The sequence below is a fragment of the Hylobates moloch genome, unplaced genomic scaffold (assembly GCF_009828535.3).
Source record: "Hylobates moloch isolate HMO894 unplaced genomic scaffold, HMol_V3 SCAFFOLD_8, whole genome shotgun sequence".
Lineage (NCBI taxonomy): Eukaryota > Metazoa > Chordata > Mammalia > Primates > Hylobatidae > Hylobates > Hylobates moloch.
The window spans coordinates 48949765-48962734 of NW_026652283.1; the positions used below are offsets into that span (position 1 = coordinate 48949765).

The following is a 12970-nucleotide window of genomic DNA, read 5'->3' on the forward strand; positions in this document are numbered from 1 at the left end:
CATGGGAAAGATCAACGCCCATGGTTCAATCATCTCCCCCTGGGTACCTCCCACAACATGTGGGAATTCTGGGAGATGCAATTCAAGTTGAGATTTGGCTGGGGACAGAGCCAAACCATATCACAAGGGATTTCAAGAAAGTGGTAAGCTCATATGGAATCAACCTAATTGCCTATCAATTGATTAATAGATAAAGAAAATGTAGTATACACACACACATACAATGGTATACTATTCAGCCTTTAAAAAGAAGAAAGTCTTGTCATTTATTATACAACAATATGAACCTGGAAGACATAATGTTAAGTTAAATAAGATAGGCACAGAAAGACAAATGTCACATGATCATGCTTACATGTTATATTAGTCTGTTTTCATACTGCTATAAAGACACACCCAAGACTGGTAATTTTTAAAGAAAAGAGGTTTAATTGACTCATAGTTCTGCATGGTTGGGGAGGTCTCAGGAAACTTACAATCATGGCAGAAGGAGAAGCAGGCATATCTTACATGATGGCAAGCAAGAGAGGGCAAGCAACAGCGGGGAAAACTGCTTATCAAACTATCAGAACTCGTGAGAACTCACTATCATGAGAACAGCAAGGGGGAAACTGCCTTCATGATCTAATCACCTCTCTCTCTCTCGACAGGTGGGAATTGTCCATCTCTTGACATGTAGGGATTACAATTTTAGATGAGATTTGGGTAGGGACACACAGCTAAACAATATCACATGTGGAATCTAAAAAAGTCATGCACAGAAGCAGAAAACAGAATGGTGGTTGCCAGGGGAGCATTGGGGTATGGTGGGTGGAATGCAGAGATGTTGGTCAAAGGGTACAAAGTTTCAAGTAGACAGGATGAAAAAATTCTGGAGATCTATTTTACAGCATGATGACTATAACTAATAATATATCATATACTTGAAAATTGCTAAGACAGATTTGTCTTAGCAGAGAAAATCAGTTGTTACATTCAGTAATACCTTATATGGTAGTATTTCCAAACTTCAGTCATTCACAGAGCACCCTCATAATCTTTGCAGTATTTGCATATATCTTATGCTCTTTTCCTTAAAGTCACTTTCTCTTCTTTATTTATTTATCATGGTGACATAATAAAGGAAAATCCAGTATCATATGCTTTACATGCACGATAGCCTTTAAAAATACAATGGAAATAAAACTCACCCATGATAAATGAAATTGCAGTATCATATGCTTTACGTGTATGATAGCCTTAAAAAATCGTGAAAATAAAACTCACCACAACAAATAAGTATGTGAAGTAACAGATATGTTAAGTAGCTTAATTTAATCATTCCACAATGTATACATATATGAAAACATCATGTTGTACCATAAGTATATAAAATTTTTGTCAATTATACCTTAATAAAGCTGGAGAAAAAAGAAAAGGTGAGAATCTCAGGAAAGAACTCTCTTTCCTATGCAAAGTACATTCATTCAAAGAACTCATGCAAGGTCCTACTTTTCTAGAAAATGTTCTGCGAGCACTCCCAGTTTCATGGCTCTTTTCCATATAGAAGTCCTATAGTGTTCTATTACCTGAATATTGATTAACTACTATGTACCTATATGAAAATAATCCTTTTTTATTTTCATGTTCAATGCTGCAGATATATTTATATGAAAATCTACCTCCTGAATACAAAAATAATCCTGTGAACTTACCACCTACTACCCCCCAAGGGAAGCCCTGATATTAAGGAATCCAGAGATGGGAGTGAGAAGGAATTAAAGGGGTTGAAATGCAGTTTTTGGTGGAATTCATTTGGAAAAGAGGGCTCTTAATACCTGTCTTCAAATGGATCAGCCAACTTACAGCAGGATTATAGCTGCCTTAGGATAAAGATTAGTACTTGCTCTTCATTCTATATTTGTATAGATTTGGTTTACTTGTTTCCTCTTAATAATCCACTCACATAATATGCATATGTTAGGAATTCCTACTATATGTCAGACAATATGCTAGGTACTACCAATTATTATCAATAAGCAAGATCGATAGGTCCTTTCCATACTGTGAATGTTTGTGTGTATAACAAATACCAATGTGCATGTGTATGTGTTTGCATAAATTTTAAATGTTATGATGGGACTGGACTAAGTTAATTATTCCGGGCCTCCTCTCCTCTAGTGAGGGCCTTAAAAAAGCAACAACTCCATATATAAACACTATACAGCAGCAGTCCCCAATCTTTTTGGCACCAGGAACCAGTTTTGTGGAAGACAATTTTTCCACGAACTGGTGGGGGGCGGGGAGGATGTCTGGCTTCAGAATGAAACTGTTCCACCTCAGATCATATGGCATTAGTTAGATTCTCATAAGGAGCACACAACCTAGATCTCTTGTATGCACAGCACAGTAGGGTTCATGCTCCTATGAGAATCTAATGCTGCCACTGACCTGACAGGAGGTGGAGCTCAGGCCATAATGCTCACTCACCTCCTGTGGTGTGGCCCAGTTCCTAACAGGCCACAGACCACTACTCGTGTGGCCTGGGGGTTGGGGACTCCTGCTATACAGGAAGAGTCCTATCTATGTAAGTGTTATATTCATAGTCTACACTAGTGGCTGTCAATTATGAATCCTTAGATAGGTGGCAAAAGAGATGCATAAGAATCACCCAGAAACTTGGTAAAAATAGAAAATTCCAGTCTCCATACTCAGCAATGTCAATTTAGTAGGCTTAGAATAAGTATTTACAAAGCTTCACCCAGATGATTCTGACACGGGTAGATCTGTGTCCCTAAACAGTGCCTTGACTCATTATTTAATTGTGCTATACTTCTTTTATCATAGTCAAAGTATGGCAAAGTATTGTGGTATTCAGTACCAGTAGCACAAAATGTTTAATAGCAGCACAAAATAGTTTAAGAAAATAAATAATTTAAGTAAGTACATAAATAATTATATTTTAAGAAAAGCTATGGTTTTTCTTTTGTTTTCCCACATATAGTAACACTTATTATCAAGATGCTTTCACTCAGGGACAGAAAAGACAAGCTGTGAGACAGTTCTTCTCAAAATGTAGGACATGGGTTACAGGTGATACGGCAAATAATAATGGTACCCAAAATGATTTTAGAAGATATATGGATTTTACATGGCACATGAACATACATGAAATAATACTGAATCACCAGAAAAAATATATTTTCAATTCTCTTTCAATAAGAAATCCTCAGTTAGCTATTGGTATGTCTTTTACACCTCTCTACCATTACTTCTCATTTTAAGAAACAGAGAGCATGCCTCAGAGCCTTTAGCAAAACAGTATCTAGCCAAAATTTAGAAACATTGCTTTATTTTCACTGTATTTTTAAGGCTGTCATACATATAAAGCATGTGATACTGGATTTTCATTTATCATGGTGAGTAAACAAACAGAAAGAAAGTGAAGTTAAGGAAAAGAGCATAAAATATATGCAAATACTGCAAAAGGTATACATACATATACCTGCAAAAATTATGAGGGTGCTCTGTGAATGACTGAAATTTGGAAATAATACCATGTAAGGTATTACTGAATATAATAACTGATTTCTCTCTTTCATGCACACACATAAACATAGACTAACATATTCAATAATTAATACAAATGAATAACCAAAAGCCACAAAATACTTGTAGAAAGACATTAAATGTACTGCCTGACAAAGTAACCAAAATAACATTTCAATATGACAATTATTGTTTTTACATTTTTTACTAAATGAATTTGATAATCCCTATCTGATATATATATATGAAATAAGACTCATGTTGTTGTCTGAAAGCCAGAACAATTATTATTCTACAATTCATTCTACACACCTTATAATCCTTGGGTCGGCAGCAGCCAAGATGAGAATGATCTGAAAAAGGAAGTACAAAACAATTAAAGTTTAAATTTGGTTTCATCTTTGATTTTTAATACTATAATTGTTTCTACAATTATAATTCACTCAGAATATTTCAGAGATACTTCAAAATCCTTCAACAGTGTTACGTCGGAAAGGATAATAATCCAATTAGTTAAAATTTGTATTAGTTCTTCAGCAATTAAATGATTTCACAAATACTATTTTCATTTGAAAATAGCAAGAAATATCTGAATACAGAAAGGAGTAACTTTTAGTCGATAAACCAATTTGTGTCTATGAAATGAATAGGGTTTAGCTGATTATCAATTTATGATGAAACATAATTTGTATTCACAGATTTGACAGATATTGTCAAACTATATGTTTCCTATTCTTATACTCCATTCTAGACTCAGGTGTAAAGAAACAGGACCAGCTTTAGAGGGTGGTGGCATACAGTAGTTTATAGATCTTGTTGACAAATAAATCTGCATTATACATTCCAGCCCCCAGCACCTTGGGCATGTAACTTAATCTCTCTAAGTCTCAGATTCCTAATGTCTGATGTGCCTCTTTCATAATATTGTTTTAAAGATTATATAAGATCTTACATGTAAAGCACTAAAATAGAAATCAACTATTATTACTAATACCATCATCAACAACATCATTACTATCAAATGTAAACTCAAACAAGCAGGAGTTCAATTTAAAATTCTGCCACTTATTAAATATAGTATTCTGGTCCAACTATATAAAGACAATTGATCTGTGTTTCATGCCTCATTTTTAAGAGTATGAAAACAATGCCTACCTTATATCAGAGAGTCAGAGTGACGATAACATGATACACTTTGTGAAAATCCCCAGAAAAGTATCTATCACATAGTGGATTTTAAAACTAATTCTAAATTTATCCATAAGATAATAACCACTACATTCTACATGTAGATTTGGAGCTTTACTCATTACTTAAAGAAATAAGCTTTCAAGAATCAACTTTTATTATAACAACTTATAACATCTGTTACGTTGACAGAAAAGAAAATAAGAACCGGAGACAGCTTCAAGATAGTTACAGCTTCAAGATAGTTGCAGCTTCAAGATAGTTGACTAGGGGCATTTTGTACTCCCTTCCTCCTCTAAGAAAAACCAGAAGAGCGGATAGATAATCATACATTGAATAGATCAGCCAATAGAGAATAATGGAATTCAAAAGGAAATTGACAGACAACACCTAAAGCAAGGAAGGAGAAGGAAGCAAGATGGCCTGTACAGTGAGGACTGGCACCCAAGCGATACTTCTCAATATAGAGAAAGGGTAAGTGGGAGACTCTCAGCTGTCCACATTATCACCATGGATCCCTACAATACCAGGCCGCTGAAGAGCTCCTCAACCCTGGTAAGCCCTGAAACTAACATAAGGAGCTGCAGGGAGATTGTACCATGCACTGCCCAAGAGAGAAAGCTTCCCCTGGGTCCCTCATGTTCCCCGAGACTTCAGCAGCTACGGAAAGGCGCCGCTTTAGAACTCCCTCCCCTACAGACTGTGAGCTGTCCTGGAGCCCAGCAGCAGCAGGGCTGCCCCCTGGACTTAGAAATAAGCTGTCACAAGCTACTGGATGTAGGGCTGTATTAGTCCATTTTTACACTGCTGATAAAGACATACCTGAGAATGGGCAATTTACAAAAGAAAGCAATTTAATTGGACTTAAAGTTCCACGTGGCTGGGAAAGCCTCACAATCATGGCAGAAGGCAAGGAAGAGCAAGTCACATCTTACACGGATGGCAGCAGGCAAAGCGAGAGGGCTTGTGCAGGGGAACTCTTCTTTTTAAAATCATCAGATCTCATGAGACTTATTCACTATCACGAGAACAGCATGAGAAAGACTTGCCCCCATGATTCAATTGCCTCCCACCAGGCCCCTCCCACAACACATGGGAATTCAAGATGAGATTTGGGTTGAGGCACAGCCAAACCATATCAAGGGCAGAGACATGACTGAGTCTTTGGGACTGCAGCACAAACGAGATGCCATTCTGGAACCATTCCCCCAAAAGACTGTGCACTATTCTGAAGCCCAGCAGCACTGGGGCTGAGGCATGAGTGCCACTGGGTTGAGGTACGAGTGGTGTATATGCTCCCCACCTGCCAGCTAGGGTGCCATCACAGATGGCAGCATCATCCCCAGCCCCAAGTAGCAGGGCAGAAGTACAGATACTACCTTCCACAACCCAAGCATCCCACCAGTGGCCTGGGGACCACTCTGCCCCTGCCTACCACAGCCAGCACTTGTTCATATCATCAGGGAGCCTGAGGCAAGCAAGACAGGCCCAACTCTGCCCCTCCTCCCCCCATACCAGACCATATAGTTTGAGGGCCAGAAGACTGCCCAGCCCAGTCCACCACTACTGGCACCTGAACGCTCCTCCCCAGGGAGTGAGATTGGGCCTACACTCACAGCCACTACCACCAGAGCTGGCATTTACCTGTATACACCACCTTCAAGCCTGGAGACTGGCACACCTAGACAATCTCAGCCACTGTCAAAAACAGTGTGCACCGCTTTGGACCCAGAGGGTCATCCTGCCACTGTCATGGTCATCACCCATGCCACACTGGCTACTCAGGGGCTTGAGAACCTGCCCATCTGCCTGGCCCATGATGGCTACTACCAGCATCTGAGTAGGCCAACTAGAGGCCCATGAATCAGTCCACCACGACCAGCTAAAATTGCTGCCAGTGCACACCACTCTGGAGCCCAAGGACAGGCATGGTCAGCTCACTAATGCCACTACTGTGACCCAAAGACTAGACTACCTAGTGTCCCAGTCCTCAGCAAAACTAGAACACAGCCTCCACTAATAATTGCACACTAAGCCAATGAGCAAGTCTCAGATACCACTGATGCTGCTTATAAACAAACAAAAAAATCACACAGAGACTACACCACTGCATGCACCCAGAAAAAGGCCAAAGTGCCCTACCCAACCAGTAATGAGGATTCATCTACAGGAAAAAGTCCCCCCAATACAAAAGCAAATTCAAAAAATTGGAACAAACAACTGATATACCAGATGTTCAGATATCAATGTAAGGACAAAGAAAAAATGAAAAGCAAGAAAATATGACACCTCCAAAGGAACAAAATAATCCTCCAGAAACAGATCCCAATCAAAAAGAAAGTCACGAAATCTCAGAAAAAGAATTTAAATTACTGATTCTAGAGACACTCAGTGAGATACAAGGCATTCTGAAAAACAATATAAAAGAATCAGAAAAATAACGCAGGACATGAATGAAACTTTTACCAAGGAGATATATATCACACACACACAAAAAAAGAACCAAACAGAAATTCTGGAGATGAATTAATTGACTGAACTACAAAATACATTTGATTTTTTTTTTTTTTTTTTGAGATAGGGTCTCACTCTGCCACCCAGGCTGGAGTGCAGTGGCACGATTTTGGCTCACTGCAACCTCTGCCTCCTGGGTTCAAGCACTTCTCCTGCCTCAGTCTCCGGAGTAGCTGGGATTAGAGGCATGTGCCACCACACCCGCCTAATTTTTATTTTATTTATTTATTTTTTTTGAGACGGAGTTTTGCTCTTCTTGTCAGGCTGGAGTGCAACGGTGTGATCTTTGCTCACTGCAATCTCTGTCTCCTGGGTTCAAGCAACTCTCCTGCCTCAGCCTCCCAATTAGTAGAGAAGGGGTTTCACCATGTTGGCCAGGCTGGTCTCGAAGTTCTGGCCTCAAGTGATCTGCCTGCCTCGACCTCCCAAAGTGTTGGGATTACAGGCATAAGCCATCGTGCCTGGCCTACAAAATACATTTGAAAGCATCAACAATAGACTAAGCCAAGCATAAGAACCAGATGTCAGAACTTGGAGATAGGTCTTCTGAAATAACCCAGTTAGGCCAAAATAAGAAATAAAAAATGAACAAAGCCTTTATGATCCATGGGACATGATAAAGCCACCAAATATACAAATCATCTGTATCCCCAAAGGAAGAGAATATAAGAGATCCAAAAACTATTTAATGAAATAATAAATAAAAACTTCTGAAGTCTATCAAGAGACTAGACATTCAGATGCAGGGGTACCAGTAATCCCTAAGCAGATAAAATGCAAAAAGTCTTTCCCATTGAATATTATAGCCAAAATGTCTAAAGTCAATGACAAAAAAAGAATCCTGAACAAGAGAAAAGTGATTAATCACCTATAAAGAAACCCCCATTAGACTAACAGCAAGCAGATTTCTAAGTGGAAACCTTACAGACCAGGAATGGGATAAATTCAAAATGCTGAAAGAAAAAACCTGCCAGTCAAGGACACTCACTATTAATATATCCAGAAAAAAAATCCTTCATAAATTTAGGAAAAATAAAGTATTTCCCAGGTAAGTAAAAGCTAAGGGAATTCATCACCAGTAAGCCAGCCCTACAAGATGTGATCAAGGGAACTCTAAACCTGAAAGCAAAAGAATGACCTTTACCATCTTGAAAACACATGAAAATACAAAACTCAATGATAAAGCAAACACACAAATGAGAAAGAGAAAGGACTCATGGTACAACCACAGATAACCACCAAACCACAATGATAAACAATAAGAGAAAAAGAAAGGACAAAAGAATATAGAAAAACACCAGAAAATAACAATGCGGCAGGAACAAAACCACACATATCAATAATAAACTTGAATGTAAAACTGAAAATAGAACTACCATACAATCAGCAATCTCACTACTGGGTATCCATCCAAAGGAAGGGAAATTAGTATACTGAAGAGATACTGCAGCACTATTCACAGTCGCCAAAACATGGAATCAACCTAACTGTTCATCAATAGATGAATGGATAAAGAAAATGTTGTGTATATACACAGTGGAATAATAAAATAATTAGGGCATAAAATTAATGATATCATGTCATTTGCAGCAACATCAGTGGAACTGGGGGGTCATTATTTTAAGTGAAATAAATCAGACATACAAAGACATATTGCATGTTCTCATATGTGGAAGCTAAAAATATTCTCTCATAGAATATTTTTATAGAAAGTAGAATAATTGATACTAGAGGCTGGGAAGGATGCGTTGGTAGGAGTGGATGATGAAGGGGGGTAGCTTAACAGGTACAAACATAAGATTAGAAAATAGGTATACTCTGTTGTCAAAGGAGAGCATAGTAACTATTGTTGACAACAATGTATTATATATTTCGAAGTAGCTGGAAAAGAGGACTTAAATTGGTCCCAACATAAAGAAATGACAAATACACAATGTCGTAGACAATTTAACCACTCGAACCATAAAATTCTACTTTCTCACTCACACATATCACTGAAAAGCATTCTATGGTTCTATATTCTACCTTCCCAAACCACCTAATCCAGAAAATAAATAAAGACCTATAATAGTCTGTATTCAGCAAATCCTTCAGCATTTTTTACGGCACAAGATATTTTCTAGGTGCCCTGAACCATACCAGAAATCAGCTGAAATATTAATGTCTTTTACACGAGGTCAACTTCTCCACATAATGTCAGTAAGATTCAGTTTACTTCAAATGCTTTTCAAAAATTAAAAATAAGAATAAATCACAGTCCAACTTCTCTTCTGTAGAAGTCTAATATATATATAGCATGATCACAAGTAGCTGAAAAAAATAAAAAAATGAGAAGGACATCTGGACACGGTGCCTCATACTTGTAATCCCAGCACTTTGGGAGACCAAGACAGGAGGATCTCCTGAGTTCAGGAGTTCAAGACCAGCCTGAGCAACAAGGTGAAACCCACTCTCTACAGCAAAAAAAAAAAAAAAAATTAGTTGGGCATGGTGGTGCATACATGTCTGTAGTCCCAGCTACTAAGGCAGCTGAGGTGGGAAGATCATTTGAACCAGGGAAGTCGAGGTTGCAGTGAGCCATGTTATACCACGCCCTGCAGCCTGGATAACAAAGCAAGACCCTGTCTCAAAAAAAAAGGACAAGGATATGCTAACTTTGAAAATTAATGTAATAATTTCTGGAAATAGTATGTATTTCCTGGAAGCTAGCATTATATTAAAAGTTTCTGTATGTTAAAGTACTCATATGGCTTCTGCATTCCACAAACCATTTATAAACTTACCCTGATTTGTACAGGTTTATAATTTTATTTCTACAAATTAATCTATTACTTTGATCTGACGTTTCTCAATGTTCATATTTAATCACCCTCACCACTAATTAGTCACAAACTATATTTCAAATGTAAGAAATCAAGGAGATGAAAGTCATGGCCCATGGCTGTGAAGTACTTATAATCCATTTTGGTTAAGTTATAACCAAAGTTGAACAACAGCAGTATAAAGAACAAACTAAGTCAGAATGGTATAACAATTATAATATAAAAAAGTCATGCCAGAGAATAATCTCTCAAGGTAAGGCAATCAGGAAAAATTTCCTAAAGGCAAAGAAACTTGAGATGGACATAATCATTTAGAAAAGTAGGAAGAAAAAAAAAATAGGTCAAATCTTTTGTGTATGACTTCGTGCAACTTACTATCCTTCTTTAAACCTCAGGTTTCTTTATCCATAAGAAATTCAAACAAGAGGGACATGTTTAAAAGCAAACAGAAATTAATGAGATATTTACTAATGAGGCTGTACATGATGACTACATGCTATTTTATTCACAAAATATTAAAACATTACCAGTTACTGTTGTCTACTCAAGATATGACATATTAGGATTTGAAATGTTATTTCTATTTTACTTTGTGACAGTTAATCATCTGATAAGGGATTAATGGAAGTTCACAAAATATTATGATCTTGTATAGAAATGAGACTCATAAAAGAATCTTCAAATGAAGAGAAGAAAAGAAGGTTCCTCTAAGAGGAGAGACAGAGTCTAACATATTTCCTAAATTACTAAGCAAAATGTAAAAAGAGGTCAGGATGGATGTCTTTGATTTCCTCTTCAAATACACAAATAACTAGATAAAGCTTACAAAAAGTCTCATATTACAAGAGATATTGAGTTTCTTCAAAAGGACTGCACAAATTACAATTAGAATTATATAACATGGCAGTAACAGATACAATGTGCTTGAAAATTTTATTTTAAAAAATACACCTTAATGAAAGTAGAGAAAGTAGTATGAGACTGGTAGAAAAGAAGGAGCTAGAAGCTAGAAGACCTGGATTCTAGATTTGTAACTATCAAGTCACATAACTTCTCTAAACTGCTGCCATTTTTCTCAAGTATAATTAAATCCATCTTCACGTGATTATTTTGAGGACTAAAGCAATAAATGTTGGTGAAAATTGCATCCTATAAAAACTTAATAAATATTAGACAAGATAATTTGGCAAGAAAATGTTCAAGAAGAATTTCTATTAAAGTAAAATCAAAAGTGAAAATTCACTATGTGTAAGAGATCCTACCATAAGAAATTCCCATATGTATTTAAATGGTTGATGAGAACCCAAAAGTTGGTAAGTACTGCTCAGTTGTCAGCCAGGGGAAAAAACGTAGTTAAAAAAAAAAGTGGAGGGGGGGGGAGGGACATTAAGATCAATTAAGATCAGAAAAACAAGAAGGAAAAGCTCTAGAAATCCAGTTATTAAATGTACAAAGAGGAATAGAATTTTTAAAAATCACTATTTGGCAAATATCACAGTAGGAAATTGTTTCAGGCAACAGTCATCGATATATGCAAAAGGAGTCAATGTTGAGGTTTAATAGGATATTACATAGTTTCAAAGTATCTCTGCACAATTACAAAAGACAGAAATAGCACCTTTTTGATGGAGAAAACCAGCACATCCATCTTAATCAAATGAGTAAAATTAACATCCCCGGGCCAGGCGCGGTGGCTCATGCCTGTAATCCCAGCACTTTGGGAGGCCGAAATGGTCGGATCACCTGAGGTCAGGAGTTCTAGACCAGCCTAGCCAACATGGTGAAACCCCGTCTCTACTAAAAATACAAAATTAGCCAGGCGTGGTGGTGCATGCCTGTAATCCCAGCTACTCAGGAGGCTGAGACAGGGAGAACTGCTTGAATCCAGGAGGTGGAGGTTGCAGTGAGCAGAGATAGCGCCATTGCACTCCAGCCTGGGCAAAAAAGAGCCAGACTCCATCTCAAAAAAAAAAAAAAAAAAAAAAATTAACATCCCCAGTAGTGGACAAACACCACATACTTCCTGGTGTGATGCACTGAGAGTAACACATCACTTTCTGTTGTATTCTGGGGGAAAATAAATAATCTGAATCTAATCATGAGGAAAAATCAAACAAACCCAAACTGAGGAACATTCTACAAAATAGCTGACTTATGCCCTTCAAAATTATCAATGTCATTAAGCACAATGAAAGACTAAGGAATTAATCCATATTAAAGAAAACAAAAGAGGCATGGCAGCTGAATGCTATGTATGATGATATTTCTTTTGCTATGGCGATATTATTAGGACAACTGGCAAAATCTGATTTAGCGTTATAGATTAGTTAATATTATTATAGCATTGTTAATCTGCTACATTGTTAATTAACTCGTGTTAATCACATAAAATATTGTCTGAATTAGTCTGCTCAGGCTACCATAACAAAATATCATGGACTGGGTAGCTTAAAGAACAGAATTTTATTTCTCACAGTTCTGAAGACTGAAAATTAGAAATCAGGGTGCCAGCATGGCCATGTTCTGGTAAGTTCTCTCTTCCTCTCTTGTAGATGGCTGCATTCTAGGTGGGTCCTCAAATGGCAGCGAAAGAAGGAGAGACCAAGCTCTCTGGTGTATTTGCTTGTAAGGACAATAATGTCATCATGAAGGCCCTGTTCTCAGGACCTCATCTAAACCTAATCACTCCCAAAGCCTCCATCTCCAAACCACCATATTAGGCGCTAGGGCTTCAACATACCAACTTTTATGGCATACAAATTCAGTCCATAATAATATCCCTGTCAAAAAATTCTATACACAGACTCATATACAGACAGAGGAAAAAGAGAAAGAAAAAGCAAATATTATTGTTTATGGATTCTGAGTGAAAGCTATATGGCAATCCTTTGTCCTACTTTACTTTTCTGTAAGTCTGA

At 37.4% G+C, this 12970-nt stretch overlaps 1 protein-coding gene across 6 annotated transcripts in view; it reads right to left on the reverse strand.

Moving 5' to 3' along the window:
- SPATA6 (spermatogenesis associated 6) overlaps positions 1-12970 on the reverse strand; it is a 127064-nt gene that overhangs the window by 59453 nt on the left and 54641 nt on the right. For all 6 annotated transcript variants that reach the window (XM_032160785.2, XM_032160788.2, XM_032160787.2 and 3 more), the window contains one exon: positions 3841-3881. In XM_032160785.2, the coding sequence (XP_032016676.1) occupies positions 3841-3881 (41 nt within the window). The remainder of the gene's footprint in view (positions 1-3840; positions 3882-12970) is intronic.